Source organism: Oncorhynchus masou, chromosome 1 (assembly GCF_036934945.1).
Source record: "Oncorhynchus masou masou isolate Uvic2021 chromosome 1, UVic_Omas_1.1, whole genome shotgun sequence".
NCBI lineage: Eukaryota > Metazoa > Chordata > Actinopteri > Salmoniformes > Salmonidae > Oncorhynchus > Oncorhynchus masou.
The window spans coordinates 48831019-48854221 of NC_088212.1; the positions used below are offsets into that span (position 1 = coordinate 48831019).

Genomic DNA, 23203 nt, shown 5'->3' on the forward strand with positions numbered 1-23203 from the left:
ATAGAGCCCCATAAAAAACAACAAGATTTTAACCAGCACAGGCGTAACATAATCACAAACTGCATTAAAATAAATAGTTATAAATACATAAATAAATAGATCTTCATCTGTTTGCAATTCCAATGCTCATTTTATAGCCTAATACGAACCGCTTGTGAACCGCTTGTGTCGTGAATTCCGTCTCATTCCATTTTCAACGACACATTCCAGGTAAATAACCCACACAGAACGTGACTTTTCCAGTCATGTTTGGTTTCATTGCAATCAACTGGTTTGTTTGTAACACAATCAAACCTGATGGGCCATTTCGGGGGACGTATTGACTGAAAGAAACCGATTTGAAGACAACAAGTCATGACATCATTGTGCACCAATGATTTGCCCGCTGTTTCGTTGATTGACTGTCCTTTAACCCAATGACCACTGATCGTCTTGAAATCTAGCTGGGTAGATAGCCAATGAGATGAGCTAAACGGCAATACGCCATGTTTATGTGTTGCAAGACCAACCCATGTAGTAAGCTTCAGCGTAAAGTGAGTCATTCGCTATTGATGTTTCATACAGGAAGAAGCTACGCATATTACGCACGCATTGTTTGGTGATTGCGCAGATTCAGCTGTTTATATATCAATCATTATGGCGATAAAGTCAGGGAAAGCTAAATCTAAGTCTAGATATACAGATTTACACACATTTTTTGAAAAAAATTGATTGGGAAGGTGAGACAGAGATTGTTGTAGGACACTTCCTTTAGCGATTGTGGAGGAATATTTTTTGAACGGGAGAGGACGTTTTGAGCGGGCGTTTTGGACTGGTAAGTTCTTATCATGCTAATGCCCTTGTTTGAAATTAATAATATAAAATATTATTTGTGATTTTTTATTTCATTTAGAAGCAATATATAAATATGTAATGTCATGAAATGTGAGATGCGTGTGTCTGCCGCCCCACCCCAACCCACATGAAATAGCCTATTTGAGGCTGTTGAGGAGAGGGCAGGACCACATCAATGGCCAAAGTGAAATGGAGACAGTAGATACAGCTGGTCTGTTGTAATATAATAAAGACAATAGATCTAGCTGGTCTGTCATAATATAATAGAGACAGTAGATCTAGCTGAAATGTCATAATATAAAAGAGACAGTAGATCTAGCAGGTAATAATAATATAATAAAGACAGTAGATCTAGCTGGAATGTCATAATATAATAAAGACAGTAGATCTAGCTGAAATGTCATAATATAAAAGAGACAGTAGATCTAGCAGGTAATAATAATATAATAATATATTCAACCTAATATATTCAACCTTCAACTCTCTATATATATCTGTTTATTATACCTGTTGATACAGGGCTCATATGTGAAACTATTCTAACTGAACATTTTATTTCACAGTGACACTGACTCCGAATGGGAGTCTTATCCGGTGTCCTGTGTGAATTTAAGTATGCTCTCTCTAATTCTCTCTTTCTCTCTCTTGGAGGACCTGAGCCCTAGGACAATGCGTCAGGACTACCTGGCATAATGACTCCTTTTGCTGTCCCCAGTCCACCTGGTCTTGCCGCTGTTCCAGTTCTGTTCTATTCTGCCTTCGGCTATGGAACCCTAAACGGTTCATTTTTACTCTTGAGGTGCTGTCCTGTTGCACCCTCTACAACCACTGTGATCTCCACCTGGCACAGCCAGAAGAGGACTGGCCACGCATAGCCTGGTTCCTCTCTAGGTTTCTCTCTAGGTTTTTGCCTTTCTAGGGAGTTTTTCCTAGCCACCGTGCTTCTACACCTGCATTGCTTGCTGTTTGGGGTTTTAGGCTGGGTCTATATAAATAGATTTGATTTGATAGAGGACTGAGGGTCTTCCAAATATTGAAAGTGTGTAAATAGTTACACATTTTGTAAATGTATATATATATTTTTTTCCATATATTTTTAAATCAATAATACTTTTTTCCCCATTTTTTTTCTTCTTTTTTTTCCTCCATTTTTTTTTGGGGGGGGGGTGTTAGAAAACCATTTTGGTATTTTGTATATAGTTATTTGTTTCAAAATCTATACCTTCACCAATTTGGCCACTTGGGTACATTTGGGCTACTTTTGTGGGACACCTGGGTGACTTCATAATAAATGTCATGTAAGCACACTCATTTTGGAAGTTATCATTCTGAAACTTTGCACAAATACTGTTGCCCTCTTATATTATTCACTACAATTGTGTCAGGACCCGGTTACGAACCTGGGTCTCCGGAGTGAGAAACAGTCACTTAACCAACTGAGCCACGAATAGTCAGCAGAACCCAGAAGATGAGGCAGACACAGCAGTACTTAAGACGGTGTATTTAATAAAGTAAAAAGGAGAAGTCCTTCAATACAAAAATAGTAAATCCAAAAGATGGTAGGAATAGCACAAAAAAGCTTTAAGAGATCCTCAAAAACAAAAACAGAACTCCACAAGAGCATCCACCGGAATCGACAAGAATACACAGAACACTAGGGCTGGGTGCTAACATACAAACACAGAGCACAGAACTGAGGGAAACTAAGGGTTTAAATACAATCAGGGGAAAACGAGGCACAGGTGCAAATAATAATGGGGAACAAGGGAAAAAACATAAGGTCAAAAAGCACAATGGGGGCATCTAGTGACCAAAACCCGGAACAACCCTGGCCAAATCCTGACAAATTGTCCCCATCATCCTATCTGAATGTTTGTTTTATCTTGTTCATTTTAAAGATGATGATACAAAAATAAAAAAAGAAACACGTTTTTTAAAATTGTTTTATCTAAACCAGATCTATTGTGTGTTATTCTCCTACATTCAATTCACATTTACACAAACTTCAGAGTATTTTCTTTCAAATGGTACCAAGAATATGCATATCCTTGGTTCTGTGCCTGAGCTACAGGCTGTTAGATCTGGGTATGTCTTCAGGCGGAAATTGCACAAAGTAGGGGGGGAGCTGCAAGAGGTTTTAACTTGAAACTCATGCACCACTTATGAAGCGATTTGTTTCACAATCAGATGAAAACATGACCGGTTGTGTTCATGCCGCATTAAAAGGCATTTTTACATGTCTTCACTATAAAACCTGTTAAAAAAATGTGGAGGTCCTGTGAAAAATACTATGCAAATCAAATGCCCATCCAACTGATTCATTTTGGCGCAGGCCTTGTGTGCACATCGTGCCCCAAACCGGAGGGTTTTCCTCTAAAAATATTTGATTGACGAGAATCACTACAACACCCTCACGCGTCACAACTTTAAAGATCTAATCTCAGATGGAACTGTGGTGAAAGTGCACACACACACACACACACACACACACACACACACACACACACACACACACACACACACACACACACACACACACACACACACACACACACACACACACACACACACACACACACAAACTATGAACGTATAAAAATATAATGTCATAGTGGGACGTGTGGAGTTCTCTCTGAACAAAAGACCCATAGACATTGAAAATGTGAATGATGATTTAATGTGTGTGTGTGTGTGTGTGTGTGTGTGTGTGTGTGTGTGTGTGTGTGTGTGTGTGTGTGTGTGTGTGTGTGTGTGTGTGTGTGTGTGTGTGTGTGTGTGTGTGTGTGTGTGTGTGTGTTTGTGTTTGGGGTCAGTAGTTAGTTCTCTAGTTCCACCCATCTAAAATAAACCTCATTGAGACAGAAACTGTACTGTGAGAGATAAAAGATAAAAAGCCTCATGTGGACATGTTTCCTCAAAAACTAGTTTGACTTGCAAATTAATCTATGTATGACACAAGTGTTGAATGCTAAAGAAGAGAAAATGAAAGAAGGTCAGGTGAAACAGATATAGAAAATATTTAATGGAAAATTGAATAATATATGTAAATATTATCTGATGTGAATATGAATATTGTACCTGCTGTATCCCTGACCAAAAAAGGAACAAAAAAAAGATATATTGGTCATAAAAAAGAAAGGAGAGATTACATTGCTGTATGATAGAGGGGAGTATGGGGTGGGTGTAGGGAGTGCCCCAAACTGGAGGGTTTTCTTCTGAAAATATTTTGTTGACGACCATCGCTACAACTCCCTCACACGTCACACCATTAAAGATCCTAATCTCAGATGGAACTGTGGTGCATGTGTACGTACACACAAACCAACACATACCCACACACACATCCACACACGGTTCTACTAGTACTAATAGTTTACTTATGAATTGCACCCAACTTCATCCTCCCCCAAATCCCCACCCACCCTCTAATCTTCCAAAAGTCCGTGGCAAAGATGTGTGGGCAGAGGCTGAATAGCACACAGTAGCCAAACATATAAAACAGAAGGACTTTCAGAAAATTAGAGAAGTTGACTCTTTTGTTACAAGCTTGACCGAGCAGACTGCCAACAATTTATCAACGTGACCAGCGCAACTTCAGCATAACGGTAAGCGCAAGACTTGAGCATACTTATGGGCAGTGAACCAATTCAATGGGAAATGTATTAATTAGAACTGAAAACATAGGTTATTACGTTTCAGTAAATATTTTTTTGCATTCAATGAATAGCTAATTTTCTGTGTTCATGTAGGCTCATCAAAGGCTATGGCAGGACGTACTGTAGTTTGCATTTAACTTTTAATTGAAATTCTATATTCTGTGTTAAATTTGGCTTTAATTCCCATTTAGGAAAAAAGCAGCTACAAACTTTTGACATGGTGCAAACCTTCAGCAGGCTAAATCCTACCCAACGATTATATCACAAAGTGATATATTTTATACACTGAGTATACAATCATTGGGAACACCTGCTCTGTCCATGATATAGACTAACCAGGTGAATGCAGATGAAAGCTAAGATTCCTTATTGATGTCACTTGTTAAATTCACTTCAATCAGTGAACATGAAGGGGAGGAGACAGGTTAAAGAAGCCTTGAGACAACTGAGACATGGATTGTGTATGTGTGCTATTCAGAGGGTGAATGGGCAACACAAAAATGTAAGTGCCTTTGAACGGGGTATGGTAGTAGGTGCCAGGGTACTGGTTTGTGTCAAAAACTGCAACGCTGCTGGGTTTTTCATGCTGAACAGTTTCCCATGTGTATCAATACTGGTCCACCACCCAGAGGACATCCAGCCAACTTGACACAACATTGGGAAGCATTGGAGTCAACATGGGCCAGCATCCCCGTGGAACGCTTTTGACACCTTGTAGAGTCCATGCCCCGACGAATTGAGGATGTTTTCAATACTATTAATATTGAAACATCCTCAATTCGTCTGGGCATGGACTCTACAAGGTGTCTAAAGTGTTCCACAGGGAAGGTGTTTCTAATGTTTGGTATATTCAGTGTATGTTTGTATGATGATCTATTATATTTGAGAGCATTATCCAAGGTTCCTAATTCAAACTTTATATCAGAGTTTGCCTGCTCTACCTCTTTCTGGAGTCTGGGTGTGTAATGTTTTTCAGCGAATGGCTACAGTCAGGTCCACAATTTAAAGATGAACAAAAAAGACTGCATAAAATAAGTAATACAAATACTGAGCTATAGATGACATGAAAAAAGTGCTCATCCTTGCACACAGCCATGCACACCAGCGGTGGATTTGGAGTCGAAAAATGGAAGCATATGCAGAAAAGTACCTCATACCAACTGTAAAATAAGCTGGTGGATCTTTGATGTTAAGGTGCTATTTTACTTCCACATATTAGGGTCAACGGCATCATGAACTTTACCAAGTACCAGGACATTTTTGCCAAAAACCTGGTTGCCAAGTGGATTTTCCAGCAAGAAAATAACCCCAAGCTATAATCACAATCCGCAGAGAAATGGTTAATTGACCACAAAATCAACTTTTTGTAATGGCCATCTCAGTCTCTGGACTTGAACCTCATTGATAACCTGTGGTTTGAAAGTAGAAGGGGGCAGTCCATAAGAGCAGACAAATTATATCAAGGATCTGGAAAGTTTCTATATGGAGGAATGGTCTAAGATCCCTTCCAATGAATTATATATTTTTTACCTTAATTTAACTAAGCAAGTCAGTTAATGGGGCTAGGCATCCCGCTACCGGGACAACTTCCGGTGAAACTGGAGGGCGCGCAATTCAAATAAATAATCATAAAAATTATGGATATTAAACATTTAGGTACACACAAGTGTCTTATATCGGTTGAAAGCTTAAATGATTGTTAATCTAACTACACTGTCCAATTTACAGTATCTATTACAGCGAAAACATGCCATGCGATTGTTTGAGGACATCGCCCCACGTCTAAATATTTTCTCCACCGGCAAATTCACAAATAGCGATTAAATATTCACTTACCTTTTGAAAATCTTCCTCTGATTTGTCATCCAAAGGGTCCCAGCTATAACATGTAGTGTTGTTTTGTGAGATAAAATCCTTCTTTATATCCCAAAAAGTCTGTTTAGTTGGCGCCATCGATTTGAGTAATCCACTCATTCAACTTACAGAGAAAGGAATCCAAAAATCTACCCCTAAACTTTGTTTCAACAAGTCAAAATACGTTTATATTTACTCCTCAGATACCCTAAAATGTAGTCAAACTATAATTTCTTACAGAAAGAAGTATGTTCAATAGGAAACCGATTTTAGCAGGTCCTGTCTTCAAGGCACGCACAAACACAAATTTCCAGACTGCGTCCTACTAAAACTGCTGACACCTTGTGGAAGCCATAGGAATAGCATCCACGGAGCTAATTTTCAGTATGCCCTTATTACTTGCCATTGTAAGAGGATGGTCTCTCTCAAAAAATATTCAGGTTGAATTTTCTCCTACCATATCTATTGTGTAATATTCTCCTATAATATTTTAACATTTCTACAAACTTCAAAGTGTTTTCTTTCCAATGGTACCAATTATATGCTTCAGGGCCTGAGCAACAGGCAGTTTACTTTGGGCATGTCATTCAGACAGGAAGTGGAGAAAAAAGGGGTCTTAGCCCTAAGAAGTTTTAAGAACAAATTCTTATTTTCAATGACAGCCTAGGAACAGTGGATTAACTGCCTTGTTCAGGGGCAGAACATCTGATTTTTACCTTGTCAGCTCGGGGATTCAATCTTGCAACCTTTCAGTTACAAGTCCAACACTCTAACCACTAGGACACCTGCCGCCTCAATGTGTTCTCCAAGCTCATAAAACATTTTAGAATGTTATCCTCACAAGGGGAGTGGGCTAGAGAATTGAATACAGCGATGCCAATAATTTTGACTCCTATCTTTTTTAGATATTCTTTATTACTTGTTAAACAAAATGTATTTCTTTGAGCAATTGTATTAGTATAATAACATCATTTACCATTTAATTTTTTGAGCATACAACATAGCTCAGTATTTGTATTATTTATTTCATAAAATCATTTTTGCTCATCTTTATACAGTCTCAGCTCATCATCCATAATTATGGACCTGGCTAAACATTATCCAATCTATATTATCTCACAGGGTTAATATAGATATGCCTATGTTTTATTTTACAGTCCTGCGTAGTCAGTCCTGTTTGTTAGCTATTATTTACTTAAGAATTATAATGCTGTAACAATAAAGTTTCTTGTACTTCCTTCCAATATTTAATCACATTGAGTAACTGGTATAAATAATGCCATATGTCGGCCAAGTGGAGCAAATTGCTTTAATGAATTCCCCAAAAAACAAGTTCGGATTAGGTACTGGCTAGGGTAGCCTAGTGGTTAGAGTGTTGGACTAGTAACCGGAAGGTTGCAAGTTCAAATCTGTTGTTCTGCCCCTGAACAGGCAGTTAACCCACTGTTCCTAGGCCATCATTGAAAATAAGAATTTGTTCTTAACTGACTTGCCTAGTTAAATAAAGATAAAAAAATAAAAATAGTTTGCAATATAATTATGATTTGAATAGGAGAAATCCAGGTAACTCCAGCTAAAGGCTTCCCATAGGCACAGATCTATAGTCTGCTTTCTCTCCAGAAGTCCTATTCCTAACCATTAGGGTGAAACAGTAAACTGATCTGTGGTCGGCTTACTCTCCAGATTAGTATCTCTACGGTCATCTTCACCCTACTCCTGTATACGGTGTGACTTTCTCTCTCCCCTGTACTTTCTTTCCTCTCCAGATGACTGTAGTACCATGGCTCATCATGCTCCTCTGTGTTATTCTACCGAAAGTGAATGGTCTCACCTCCTTCCATGAACTCTGTGAGTGTGTGTGTTTCTCTCTTTATCTCTGAGCTGTGTGTGTTCCTGATTGTAAGTTTCAATGGCTTCTGCCTGTATCTCTTTATGTATACTGTACTCTCCGTGTTTTATTGTGGATCTAATTGAAGCCATTGTGGATCTAATTGAAGTGTGTGTGTGCGTGCGTGCGTGTGTGTGTGTGTGCGTGCGTGCGCCCCTGTAGACATGGTTGATAAGGGGGACAGTTTGGTGAATCTGACATGTCCCACGGCATTCTCTGGAGCTATGACGTGGAAGTACGAGGGAGAGACTGAGGATTTCGGCAAAACTCAGGTCCAAGGCCGTAATCTGATACTGATTGAGGTGGACTGGTATGGAGAATACAGCTGCTGGGATGGAGACAAGAAACTAGGATCCATCTATCTACTGCAGGAACTGAAGGTCCCAGAGGATCAGGATGGTGTGTGTGTTTGTGACAGAGAGAGAGTTTATTGCCCACATGTCTCTACCACATGTCTGGTTGTTCATGTTTGTATGTGTGTGTGTGTGTGTGTGTGTGTGTGTGTGTGTGTGTGTGTGTGTGTGTGTGTGTGTGTGTGTGTGTGTGTGTGTGTGTGTGTGTGTGTGTGTCTATGTGTGTGTGTGTATGTATGTGTGTGTATGCTCTGCCTCTCTCTGTAGATTATTTAATCAGCTGTCGGGCCAAGTCTTATGGCTGCACCTTTAACTGTAGCTGGACCCACAGTGAATTCACAGCTGTCCGTCTTGGGCTGGGCCTTGACTGGTAAGTAACACATACACACACGCATACACACACACACACACACACACACACACACACACATACAAACGTAGCCTTTTTCATCGTTTTTATTCAGACACAGACAGACATTCTTATTTAATCTGATGTGCCCTGTACAGATGTAGGATATTAATTTGAGCACTCTTTTGTTGCTGAGAATTTCAAACTTAAAGTCTATTAGTTTTAACAAGGCTTCTAAAGTTTGTAATTTCCACTTTGAAATTAAAATGTCCATTAATTAGAATCCACATAACAATTCACATTTCCTGTTGCTGCAGGATTATTTTCCTGCTGTAGCAAACTCCCTCAAATTAAAACTCTACCTCTATATGTGTCTCCAGTACTGACAGCCAGGAATCTTGCACCTGGGTGTACCCAACGACCAGCCTCCAAGATGGAGGGTTGGAGTTTGAACTGACACATTCACTTTCACCCTACACTGAGGAGGCCGCTCCCCTAGTGGTCACTGTTGAGGCCATCACCAGGCAGGAGTACCTCAGGAAGACTAAGAGGTTCTACCTACACGACATTGGTGAGTGTATCCACCTACGTAACAGGTGGTATTAAAACCATGTACTTCCATGGTACTTCTTTCCAGAGTAAGGAAAGGCTTCCGTTTGTTTGCAAATCTCATGTGTGTAAGAATGTTATGTGTGATTACGCAAACCAAAAACAAGTATCACAGGTCTATGTAACAACGTTGAATTCACAAGGAAGCTAACGGAAGCAAATGGACCTGAAATCTACGTGAATTTGTCCTATATGCTTGTTTTTGTTTTTCCAATGAAAAATGTTTCGCTTCGGGGCAACCTTTTTGCTGCATTGTGCACTAATAAATATACCCCTGCCTATTATATACATGTCCACAGTCCAGCCAGACAGTCCTGCAGGGATGAAGTGCCAGATGATGGATCAGAGATTGAAGGTGAAAGTAGAACCGCCAGCCACCTGGAACTGTCCGCCCAGCTACTTCCCTCTGGAGCACCAGATAGGATACATTTTTAAAGACAACGGAAAGGTACAACACACACACACACACACACACACACACACACACACACACACACACACACACACACACACACACACACACACACACACACACACACACACACACACACACACACACACACACACACACACACACACACACACATGCAAGCTTATGCACACATTGACACACTGGAATTTTGGAATGAAACCATAACTCTCTCTCCTTTGCCTTACTCTCTCTAGGAGGAGCACTCTATGAATCCTCTCATACCGAGAGGGGTCAGTAAGCTGAGGGCCCGCTCCAGAGACCCCCTTGTCCCTTCCCCCTGGAGCCAGTGGACCCCCTGGAAAAATGTAACCAACTAAGATATAATAATAATAGAATAATATATGACATTTAGCAGATGCTTTTTACAGTATCACTTAATTTCTACTATCGCCCTCCAACGTAAGCTACCATTATTTCTTCAGGCACTGGTTATCATAGACTAGTGCCTTCTAACATATATGTAAATCTGCAAAATGGTAACTATTGACATATTTATTGAATTATATACTTATCTATTTCATAATAACTATCTGAAGAAAGCTACAAAAGGGTTAACAACAACCTCTATCCTGAGCACCATTACAACCCTACAGTGTACAAGTGTGTGATGTGCTATCTGTCCCTTTATCAATATATCTTTGTGGTGGTTTTTCTGTGTAGGCTGATGTTTTGGCTCTGTCTCTTTGTACGTCACAACTATTGCTATTAAAAGAGCTGTGAGTTTCCTGCCTCATACTTCTGTTTCCTTGTTTGTATACTGTATACTACGTATATATATGTGTTGGGAGGTGTACATACAGTATATGTGTTTTTGTTGATGTTTGGTATTATTGTAACATATTAAAGGTGAACTTGATGATTGTATAGTAATTAAGAAATGGAAGAAAGCAAAAATACTCTATATAATTTAACCACAAAACATTTTACACTAGTCTCATGGATAAGCCTGCTACATAGACACTGCTACATAGCATCTGAGTAATTTCTGGGCTAATGTGTTGTGTACTGTGGCTCAATGTGAAGGGCAGCCTATTCACACTTATTCCATCACATCCTGTTAGACCAAGAAACACACACACACACACACACACACACACACACACACACACACACACACACACACACACACACACACACACACACACACACACACACACACACACACACACACACACACACACACACACACACACACACACACACACACACACACACACACACACACACACACACACACACACACAGAGGTGCTAGTGGCCAGAGTAATAGCAGGATGAATTGGTATAAAACACAAGTCAATGTGTTTGATACCTTTCCATTCATTCCATTCCAGCCATTACATTGAGTCCATCCTGCTATATTCTTCCCCCACCATCCTCCTCTGCCGCACGCACAAAACACTCGCACAGACACACACATCAGGTGAAATATTTCCTACAAGTTTTGTAGAGTAAGTGATCTTTGTTTTGTTTCTTGAATGAGGTGCCCAAACAAAATAACCATCTGGTTGGCTTATGGATAGGAAACACTCTACCATTTAACTTATTACAGGTGGTTACGGGAGGCAAAAAGGAGGAGAAATGCAAAGAGAAACGCAAAGGAAAAGATAGCATCTGCTGCAAGACTGGAGAAAAGAAGAGGACCAAGACTAAGTCAAGATCTGCATTCACTGCTAATGAATAACGGACATCGTGCGTCTCTATTGTCGTATCAATATGTGTTTATGGGATCTAGACAGTTAAATATGTCAATAAAATGTAATATTCAACATGTTCCTAAAAAGTAGTGATGATTATGGACTTTCTATATCAATGTAGTTTATCTATAGAGTGGATGGTCCTCATGCAGACATGGTTTTACTCCTGCAAATTTCAGATGAAAATGCTAATCTGATGAATGTGACCAGAAATTACTTTTTATCTACTGTGTAAATTAGATCACAACATCAATGCATCAACACATACAGGTTGTTAAAAGGGGCAATCTGTAGTTCAAACCAAAACAAAATGGACACCTGCCACTGTCTTGGTGTACAGGCTGAGTGATGGGGCTGGAGAAATGTAACCACTCCAAAATTCAGAAACAGAGCTGTCTATAGCTGACAATCTATGTAGTTTTAACTATGTTTCGAGGCTAAACCGTGTTTGCTTACAAACAATAGAGTAAGACAAGCTTATTATATTTGGGGGCACCATTTTATTTTCTATTTACAGAGAGCTTGGGGCACACTCCAACACTCAGACATAATTTACAAACAGAGCATTTGTGTTTAGTGAGTCCACCAGATAGGAGGCAGTCGGGATGACCAGGGATTTTCTCTTGATACCTGCCTGAATTGGACCATTGTCCTGTCCTGCTAAGCATTCAAAATGTAATGAGTACTTTAGGGTGTCAGGGAAAATGTATGGAGTAAAAAGTACATTATTTTCTTTAGGAATGTAGTGAAGTAAAAGTAGTCAAGAATATAAATAGAAAACGAAAGTACAGACACCCCAGAGAAACGACATAAGTAATACTTTATAGTAATTTTATATAAGTACTTTACACCATTGCAAGCTATCACACACACACACACACACGTTATTGAGACGTTCAACCACTGTACACTTCCTGTTTCACACTGTGTATTTCTCAACATAGCTCATTCTAATATTTCTACTAATTATACACACCACATATTTATTTATGTACTGGAATCTTGATATAGCTCACTCTAATATATCTAATGCTGTTCATACCATTCTTCGTTTAATATCTTGTGAAAATTATTCTGGTGTACATATTGTCAGGACCCGGTTTCGAACCTGGGTCTCCGGAGTGAGAAACAGTCACTTAACCAACTGAGCCACGAATAGACAGCAGAACCCAGAAGATGAGGCAGACACAGCAGTACTTAAGACGGTGTATTTAATAAAGAAAAAATCCTAAAATACAAAAATGGCAAATCCAAAAGGTGGTAGGTAAAACACAAAAGAACTCAAAAGAAACTCACCAAAAATAAACAAAAACAAAAAACAGAATACCACTAGAACGTCACCCGGAATCGACAAGAGCACACAGAACACTAGGGCAGGGTGCTAACATACAAACACAGAGCACAGAACTGAGGGAAACAAAGGGTTTAAATACAATCAGGGGGAAACGAGACACAGGTGCAAACAATAATGGGGATCAAGGGAAAAACACAGGGACAAAAAGCACAATGGGGACATCTACTGACAAAAACCCGGAACAACCCTGGCCAAATCCTGACACATATGGATAGAATGCATTTGGATATTTGGGTTGTTAATTAGATTAATTCTGATGTTTCTTGATTGGTTTCTTGATTAATTTATTTTGTATTATTTGTAAACTTGATTGACATTTTACTGCATTGTTAGGAGCTAGTAACATAAGCACTTCACTGCACCCGCTATAACATATGCTAAACTGTGTATGCGACCAATAAACTTTGCCACACTCACCCATTCCCTTTCACCCTACACTGAGGAGACTGCTCCCCTAGTGGTCACTACTGAGGCCATCACCAGGCAGGAGTACCCCAGGAAGACCAAGAGATTCTGAGCAGGAACCCCCTTCATAACAGGTACTTCAATGGTATTTCATTCCAGACTAAGGAGAAGCTTAAAACAATTTATTTCCGCTTGTTTGCAAATGTCATATGTGTAAGCATTTTCATGTGTGATTACACAAACCACAAACAAGTATCACAGTTGTAACTACAGGTCAATGTAACAATGTCATATTCACTAAGATCTTAATGGAAGTAAACGGGCCTGTCACGTTGTCACGTTCTGACCTTAGTTCTTTTGTTTTGTCTTTTGTTTTAGTATGGTCAGGGCGTGAGTTGGGTGGGTTGTCTATGTTAGTTTGTCTATGTTTTTCTATTTCTGTGTTTGGCCTGGTATGGTTCTCAATCAGAGGCAGCTGTCAATCGTTGTCCCTGATTGAGAACCATATGTAGGTATTTTTTCCATTGTGTTTTGTGGGTGGTTGTTTCCTGTTTAGTGTTTTGCTGCACCTTGGTCCTCCTCTCCTTCCCCAGATGACAAGCGTTACAGAACCACCCACCAAGAAAGGACCAAGCAGCGTGGTAACGGGCAGCAGCAGCAGCGGCCGGAAGCGCATGACTCCTGGACATGGGAGGAGATTCTGGACGGCAAGGGTCCATGGGCACAGGCTGGAGAATATCACCGCCCCAAGGCTGAGCTGGAGGCAGCGAAAGCTGAGAGGCGGTGGTATGAGGAGGCAGCGCGGCGGTGCGGTTGGAAGCCCGAGAGGCAGCCCCAAAGATTTATTGGAGGGGGCACACGGGGAGTGTGGCTAAGTCAGGTAGGAGACCTGAGCCAACTCCCCGTGCTTACCGGAGATTGAGAACGACCGGGCAGGCACCGTGTTATGCCGTGAGGCGCACGTTGTCCCCGGTGCGTGTGTATAGCCCGGTGCGGTACATTGCAGCACCTCGTAATGGCCGGGCTAGAGTGGGCATCGAGCCAGGTGCCATGAAGCCGACTCAGCGCATCTGGTCTCCAGTGCGTCTCCTCTGGCCGGTGTACATGGCACCAGCCTTATGCAGGGTTCCTCGCCACACTGGCCTGGCTACGGGGAGCATTCAACCAGGTAAGGTTGGGCAGGCTCGGTGCTCAAGAGCTTCAGTGCGCCTTCACGGTCCGGTCTATCCGGTGACACCTCCGCACACCAGCCCTCCGGGGGCAGCCACCCATACCAGGCTGTCACTCCGTCTTCTCCCTACAGGTGCTCCCACCTGTCCAGCACCGCCAGAGCCTTCCTCCTGCCCAGCGCTGCCAGAGTCTCCCATCTGTCCTGAGCTGCCAGAGTCTCCCATCTGTCCTGAGCTCCCAGAGTCTCCCATCTGTCCTGAGCTGTCAGAGTCTCCCGTCTGTCCTGAGCTGCCAGAGTCTCCCGTCTGTCCTGAGCTGCCAGAGCCGCCAGCTGTCCTGAGCTGCCAGAGCCGACCTTCACTCCGGAGCTGCCGGAGTCTCCCGCGCCAGAGCCGCCACTGTGGACAGACACCCACCCAGACCCTCCCTACAGGTTCAGGTTTTGCGGCCGGAGTCCGCACCTTTGGGGGGAGGGGGTACTGTCACGTTCTGACCTTAGTTCATTTGTTTTGTCTTTTGATTGAACCTGGTATGGTTCTCAATCAGAGGCAGCTGTCAATCATTGTCCCTGATTGAGAACCATATTTAGGTAGCCTGTTTTCCAATGTGTTTTGTGGGTGGTTGCTTCCTGTTTAGTGTTTTTGTTTCACCTTTCAGGACTGTTTGTTTGTCGTGTTTGTTGCTTTGTCTAGTGTTGCATATTTCATTAAATAATATGAACATTTACCACACTCCAGCTTGGTCCTCCTCTCCTTCCCCAGACGACAAGCGTTACACACGTCTACTCCCGCTCCCCCTTTTTAGCACTTGCTGTCACCAGTTTACTCATTATTACGCACACCTGCCACCATCTTTACGTGCACCATAATTAGTTAAAAAATTTAAAGGCAATGCTTCCAAATACTAATTGAGTCTATGTGAACTTCTGACCCACTAGGAATGTGATGAATGAAATAAAAGCTGAAATAAATCATTCTCTCTACTATTATTCTGATATTTCACATTCTTAAAATAAAGTGGTGACCATAACTGACCTAAAACAAGGAACTTTTACTAGGATTAAATGTCAGGAATTGTGAAAAACTGAGTTTAAATGTATTTGGTTCAGGTGTATGTAAACTTCCTGTCACGTCCTGACCTTAATTCCTTTTTTATGTCTCTGTTTTAGTTTGGTCAGGGTGTGAGTTGGGGTTGGCATTCTATGTTTTGTATTTCTGTATTTGGCATAAATTGGTCATAAAATTTGATCTGAACTTCATCTAGGTCACAACAATAGACAAACACAGTCTACTTAAACTAATAACACAACCAATTATATGTTTTTATTGTCTTTATTGAACACACCGTGTAAATATTCACAGTGTCACAGGGTAGGAAAAGTATGTGAACCCTTGGATTTTAATAACTGTTTGACCCTCCTTTGGCAGCAATAACCTCAACCAAACGTTTTCTGTAGTTGCGGATCAGACCTGCACAATGGTCAGGAGGAATTTTGGACCATTCCTCTTTACAAAACTGTTTCAGTTCAGCAATATCCTTGGGATGTCTGGTGTGAACTGCTCTCTTGAGGTCATGCCACAGCATCTCAATCGGGTTGAGGTCAGGACTCTGACTGGGCCACTTCAGAAGTCGTATTTTCTTCTGTTGAAGCCATTCTGTTGTTGATTTACTCCTGTGTTTTGAGTCGTTGTCCTCTAACATCACCCAACTTCTGTTGAGCTTCAATTGGCAGATATATAGCCTAACATTCTCCTGCAAAATGTCTTGATAAACTTGGTAAATAATTTTTCCGTCGATGATGGCAATAAGTGCTTTTAAGTAAGCATTTTCAAGGTCTACCTGTTGTATTTGGGGCATGACAAATAACATTTGATTTGAGTATTTAACATGAGATCCACTCTAAGCTTTACAGAAATGTGGTTTTGAATATGAACTGTAACACCTCCACCTTTGGCATTTCTTTGTTTTCTGTAGATGTTATAACCATGTATTAAGGGTATTATTTAAGTAAGTTTGAGATGGTCTGAATATGAATGTCATCTGTTACTAGCAAATTATTGATTCTTATGAATACTTTTTGGTCTTTCTTTAAAGTTAGGGTTAGGCATAAGGTTAGCAGTGTGGTTAAGGTTAGGGTTATGTTTACAATCACACTTTAAGAAGATAAATAGTAGAAATGGGGTTTATGACTTTGTGTTTGTGGTAACTAGTGATGACCTAGCATTAGCTTGACCTGAGTTACTGCCCTGATGACATAGACGGCTTCATCAACAACGATAATGTGTGTTATGTTAGAAGTGGTATTAAAAAATATCAAGTTTGATAAACTAGTGGGTTGATTACCCAGCCAAGCAGATATAAATAATAGGGTCATTTTGGTTGTGAAGTGCATTATCAAAAGTTTTTCCCTTTCTTTATATCAAAATGCAATGTACCACTTTGCTGTCTGTTGTGTCACCCTGTCACAGGTCCTCTCAGTCAGCACCACATCATAAGATGAGGAAGTACATTGTTTATAAGGATTGCCTGCTGCAGTTGTTCGAGTGATGCCCAGTTTGCAGCCAAACATGAAACACAGAGAAGACCAGCAAAGGAACCCTCATCATCACGCAGACATGCCCTTGCTGTGAGCATTCCTATAAATGGAACAGGGAGGACACTTAAATCAGGTTGGTGGCATTTGACCTAGTCAAAGGTCAAATAGTTTGAGATTTTTCAAAATTCACCTTCATAACCTAGCCGGGTGGAGCCAATCTGATCTCTGCGTTTACCATTCTATTTCTCTTCACATATCATGATATCTGAAGTGAAATAGAAATGCATGTTAGAGGCTTCCCTACAGACCTGGGTTCGATCCCGGGCTGTATCACAACTGGCTGTGGTTAGGAGTCCCATAGGGTGGCGCACAATTGGCCCAGCATCCTCCGGGTTAGGGGAGGGTTTGGCCGGGGGATGCTTTACTTGACTCATCGTGCTCTAACGACTCCTTGGCGCCTGCAGGCTGACCTTGGTCTTCAGGTGAACAGTGTTTCCTCCGACACATTGGTGTGGCTGGCTTCAGGTTAAGTGGGCGGGTGTTAACCTATTGCTTCGCGCAATCCCGGATCCGGGATTCTATTTATAGCCTCAAGCTCATTAGCATAACGCAACGTTAACTATTCATGAAAATCGCAAATGAAATGAAATAAATATATTTGCTCTCAAGCTTAGACTTTTGTTAACAACACTGTCATCTCAGATTTTCAAAATATGCTTTTCAACCATAGCTAAACAAGCATTTGTGTAAGAGTATTGATTGCTAACATAGCTATAAGCCTAGAATTCAGCCAGCAACATTTTCACAAAAACAAGAAAATCATTCAAATAAAAATGATTTACCTTTGAAGAACTTCAGATGTTTTCAATGAGGAGACTCTCAGTTAGATAGCAAATGTTCAGTTTTTCAAAAAAATATTATTTGTGTAGGACAAATTGCTCCGTTTTGTTCACGTTTGGCTATGAAAAAAACCTGTATACAGTTATAGCCTCAAGCTCATTAGCATAATGTAACGTTAACGATTTCTGAAAATCGCAAATAAAATGAAAATAATGCACCTGCTCTCAAGCTTAGCCTTTTCTTAACAACACTGTCATCTCAGATTTTGAAAAAATATGCTTTTGAACCATAGCAATTCACTAATTTGTGTAAGAGTATGCTAAGCTAGTTTAGCATTTTGAGTAGCATTTAGCACGCAACATTTTCACAAAAACCATATAACCAAATAAATAAAATCATTTACCTTTGAAGAGCTTCGGATGTTTTCAATGAGGAGACCCTCAGTTACATAGCAAATGTTCAGTTTTAACTGAAAGAATCTTTGTGTAGGAGAAATCGCTCCGTTTTGTACATCACATTTGGCTACCGAAACGAACCGAAAATTCAGTCACCAACAACGTCAAACTTTTTCCGAATTAACTCCATAATATCGACCGAAACATGGCAAACGTTGTTTGGAATCAATCCTCAAGGTGTTTTTTCCACATATCTCTTCATTGATATATCGTTCGTGGAAGCCTGCTTTCTTCTCTGAATTCCATGGAAAAATACTTGCAGCTGAGGTTTGCGCACCAATTTCGGCGCAGGACACCGGGAGGACACCTGGTAAATGTAGTCTCTTATGGTCAATCTTCCAATGATATGCCTACAAATACGTCACAATGCTGCAGACACCTTGGGGAAATGACAGAAAGGGCAGGCTCATTCCTCTCGCATTCACAGCCATATAAGGAGACAATGGAAAACGGAGCCTCAAAAATCCTGCTGATTTCCTGGATGCCGTTTCATCTTGGTTTTGCCTGTAGCTCACGTTCTAGGGCACGCACAGAGAATATCTTTGCAGTTCTGGAAACGTCAGAGTGTTTTCTTTCCAAAGCTATCAATTATATACATATTCGAGCATCTTTTTGTGACAAAATATTGCGCTTAAAACGGGCACGTCTTTTTATCCAAAAATGATATAGCGCCCCTAGAGTTTCAAGAGGTTAAGAAGCACGGTTTGGCGGGTCATGTTTCGGAGGACTAACCTTCACTTCCCGAGCTTGTTGGGGAGTTGCAGTGATGAGACAAGATTGAAATTGGGGAGAAAAGTGGGGTAAAAATACAAAATAATTTAAGGTGAAAGATGCACATTGTTATATTTACATTTACATTTAAGTCATTTGGCAGACGCTCTTATCCAGAGCGACTTACAAATTGGTGAATTCACCTTATGACATCCAGTGGAACAGCCACTTTACAATAGTGCATCTAAATCATTTAAGGGGGGGGGGGTGAGAAGGATTACTTTATCCTATCCTAGGTATTCCTTAAAGAGGTGGGCTTTCAGGTGTCTCCGGAAGGTGGTGATTGACTCCGCTGTCCTGGCGTCGTGAGCCGATTCAGGAAACTAGGCTTATGTCGCAAATCACAACTTCACAGGAGAGCCTTTTGAGCTTATTTTTATCTGGCAGAAATACCTTTTCGAACATGTAAACTTTCATGTGCCTTAAAACCATTTTTGTAATATCATAGTATATGGGATTGATATGAAGAAATTTGGCTTAATTAATTTGTTATTATGGTGTTTCCATTAGGATGGACTAGAAAATCTGGCGCTGTACAACGTGATTGTCGGGAGTAGTCTACAGGATTGGAGGATTCTGAATTTGTTTGCCTTCATTAGACAACTTTGTTCCAATATTTATGTAAATCAGTGATATTTATTCCCATAGTAATTCATTATGGATCCATAACTAAATCAACATCTGCATTTTGAAAGAGTATCCTTTTATCTTTATTTTATTAACAAAACATGGTTATTTGTTTATTAGGCTACTGTGCTACTGTTCTTTTCTGATAAAAACTAGTTCATTGCATCCGCCGTGGAGCCCAGTTTCATAATATAACCATATTTCCCAGCTGTTTGCCGTCGTTTTGAAATAATCACGAAAAAACAAGCCTTATTTAAGTGCATCTTTCACCCTGCCGTTAGTTCTATTGAGCACTGTGGCACCAACTCGCCTTCTGAACATTCTATTCCAAGCTTATTGTTCAACATAACAATGCCTGCTTTGCTATTGTTGGCAATGAGACCTGCACGTTGTTTTATAGTTATAATGTAAACAACAAAAATAATATTGGAACTCTGCTGTCTTCCCATTGTTTCCTATGGGGGAAATATAGGCATGTCTGTCGGGTGTAACCGGTGTGAAATGGCTAACTAGTTAGCGGGGTGCGCGCTAATAGCGTTTCAATCGGTGACGTCACTCGCTCTGAGACCTTGAAGTAATTGTTCCCCTTGCTCTGCAAGGGTCGTGGCTTTTGTGGAGTGATGGGTAACGATGCTTCAAGGGTGGCTGAGTGTCAATGTGTGCAGAGGTTCCCTAGTTCGAGCCCAGGTAGGCTCGAATTCTGCTTACAAGCAAAAACTAAAGCAGGAAGTACCAGTGACTCGCTCAATATGGAAGTGGTCAGATGACACAGATGCTAAGCTACAGGATACTTTTACTAGCACAGACTATAATATTTTCTGGGATTCTTCCGATGGCATTGAGGAGTACACCACATCAGTCACCGGCTTCATCAATAAGTGCATCGAAGCACAACCGCGAGCTGCCCGGTGACACGAGCCTACCAGACGAGCTAAATTACTTCTATGCATGCTTCGAGGGACGCAACACTGAACCATGCATGAAAGCACCAGCTGTTCCGGACAACTGTGTGATCACGAACTCCGATGTGAGTAAGACCTTTAGACAGGTAAACATTCACAAGGCCGCAGGGCCAGACGGATTATCAGGACGTGTACTCAGAGCATGCGTTGAACAACTGGCAAGTGTCTTTCACTGATATTTTCAACCTGTCCCTGACCGAGTCTCTAATACCAACATGTTTCAAGCAGACCACCATAGTCCCTGTGCCCAAGAACACCAAGGTAACCTGCCTAAATGACTACTGACCAGTAGCACTCACATCTGTAGCCATGAAGTGCTTTAAAAGGCTGGTCATGGCTCACATCAACACCATTATACCACAAATCCTAGACCCACACCAATTTGCATACCGCCCCAACAGATCCACAGATGACGCAATCTCTAATGCACTCCACACTGCCCTTTCCCACCTGGACAAAAGGAATACCTACGTGAGGATGCTATTGACTACAGCTACGCGTTCACCACTATAGTGCCCTCAAAGCTAATCACTAAGCTAAGGACCCTGGGACTAAACGCCTTCCTCTGCAACTGGATCCTGGACTTCTTGACGGGCCACCCCCAGATGGTAAGTGTATGTTACAACACATCTGCCACGCTGATCCTCAACACGGGGGCCCCTCAGGGGTGTGTGCTCAGTCCCCTCCTGTACTCCCTGTTCACTCATGACTGCATGGCCAAGCAAGACTCCAACACCAACATTACGTTTGGTGTCTCATCACTGACAACGATGAGACAGCCTTTAACGAGAAGGTCAGAGACCTAGCAGTGTGATGCCAGTATAACAACCTCTCCCTCAACGTGATCGAGACAACGGAGACACACTGGGGCCAAGTTTCATGCCAGCAAGGACCTCTAACCAGGCGGTGTCAGAGGAAGGCCCTAAAAATTGACAAAGACTACAGCCACCCTAGGAATATACTTTTCTCTCTGCTACCGCACGGCAAGCGGTACCGGAGTGCAAAGTCTCGGTCCAAAAGGCTTCTTAACAGCTTCTACCCCCAAGACATAAGAATACTGACCCTCCCCCCTCACATTTTTACGCTGCTGCTTCTCTCTGTTTATTATCTATGCATAGTCACTTTACCTCTACCTACATGTACATATTACCTCAATTATCTCTGCTTAACCTGTGCCCCAGCACATTGACTCTGTACCGGTAGCCTTGTTACTGTCATTTTATTGTTATTACTTGTTATTTTTCTATTTTCTTATTTTTATTTTATTTGTATTTATTCATTATTTACTTCAGTTTATTTAGTAAATACTTTTTAAACACTAAAACTGCATTGTTGGTTAAGGGCTTGTCAGTAAGCATTTCACTGGTTGTATTTGGAGCATGTGAAAAATAGGATTTGATTTGAACTACTGCTCTAGGGTACATATCAGAATATACATCATTTTAAAAAGGAAATCCTGATACATTTCTAACTTTGTTTGACGAGTGGTTCTGAAAACTAAAAAAAGATTTATAATATAACCAACTTTGAAAGCATTAGTTACAACAGCTGTTCAAAAATCATGCATGTGCCATTGACATTAGAATTTTAGAAGCTTACCATGTAATGGGGCAGCTATGTTTTTGGATTCAGAATTTGGTTAGAAAGAGGCACCACATTTCACACACACAGCTAGAACAGGATTTTAAAAAGATGTGTATATACAGGGACATCACAGAACTCAAGCAACAACCCCACAGAAGCCTTTATCCAATATGACCGCCAAACAACTCAATGGGTCTTAATGGACAATTTCACATGATCATACCTGTATAAAATATAATTGTATTATGATTAAAAATATCTTAAAATATTCATAGTGATGTAGAATACACAACCAAATGAGCCAGGTGTGCCAGATATGTTAAATTATTCACAGAATTGTGGTACGAATGTGCCCAATAAGCTGTCCGAATCACTAATTTGTGAAGTTGATATGATCAATAATTGCTATATTTCATCTTCAAACATGTACAATGGATGTGAGCTGATTTAAAATGATATTAACAGTTAATAGGATAACAGAGAACTAGAAACTTACATTACAATGCGTACATTACAATGTAAAATTCCATAAGAATGCCAATACGTTTTGACCTAATGATGAGAGTAGCAAACCATTACACAAGGCGTGACCCAAATGTAGACACAGGAGGCAGATGGTAGAGCTCCAACATTTATTATAATAAAGGGAGTAGGCTGATCGGGGACAGTTCATAAACCAGGTCAGAGTCCAAACAGTACCAGACGAAAGGCAGTCTCGTGGTCAGGCCAGGCAGGGGTCAGATACCAGATCCGAGTCCAAAAACAGTACAAGGGGATAGGCAGGCTGG

At 40.9% G+C, this 23203-nt stretch overlaps 1 protein-coding gene across 2 annotated transcripts; it reads left to right on the top strand.

The window, feature by feature from the left end:
• Positions 1-4197: 4197 nt before the first annotated feature.
• Positions 4198-11778, top strand: il12b2 (interleukin 12B 2). Of its 2 annotated transcripts, XM_064987561.1 has the most exons (8): positions 4200-4439; positions 8111-8192; positions 8395-8631; positions 8853-8955; positions 9315-9505; positions 9843-9991; positions 10210-10320; positions 11567-11778. In XM_064987561.1, exons 2-8 carry the CDS (start codon positions 8111-8113, stop codon positions 11696-11698), a joined length of 1005 nt encoding a protein of 334 aa, XP_064843633.1. In that variant the 5' UTR covers positions 4200-4439; the 3' UTR covers positions 11699-11778. The 2 variants fall into 2 exon arrangements, with proteins under 2 accessions (XP_064843700.1, XP_064843633.1); XM_064987628.1 differs by lacking the exon at positions 8111-8192 and having other exon boundaries at positions 4198-4439.
• Positions 11779-23203: the final 11425 nt, after the last annotated feature.

Bases quoted from the DNA above. Each gene is read 5' to 3' on its own strand.
- il12b2 (XM_064987561.1), top strand. From the start codon at position 8,111: ATGACTGTAGTACCATGGCTCATCATGCTCCTCTGTGTTATTCTACCG. The intron at 8,193-8,394 runs GTGAGTGTGTGT...GCGCCCCTGTAG, and splicing joins CACCTCCTTCCATGAACTCT to ACATGGTTGATAAGGGGGAC. The intron at 8,956-9,314 runs GTAAGTAACACA...ATGTGTCTCCAG, and splicing joins CTTGGGCTGGGCCTTGACTG to TACTGACAGCCAGGAATCTT.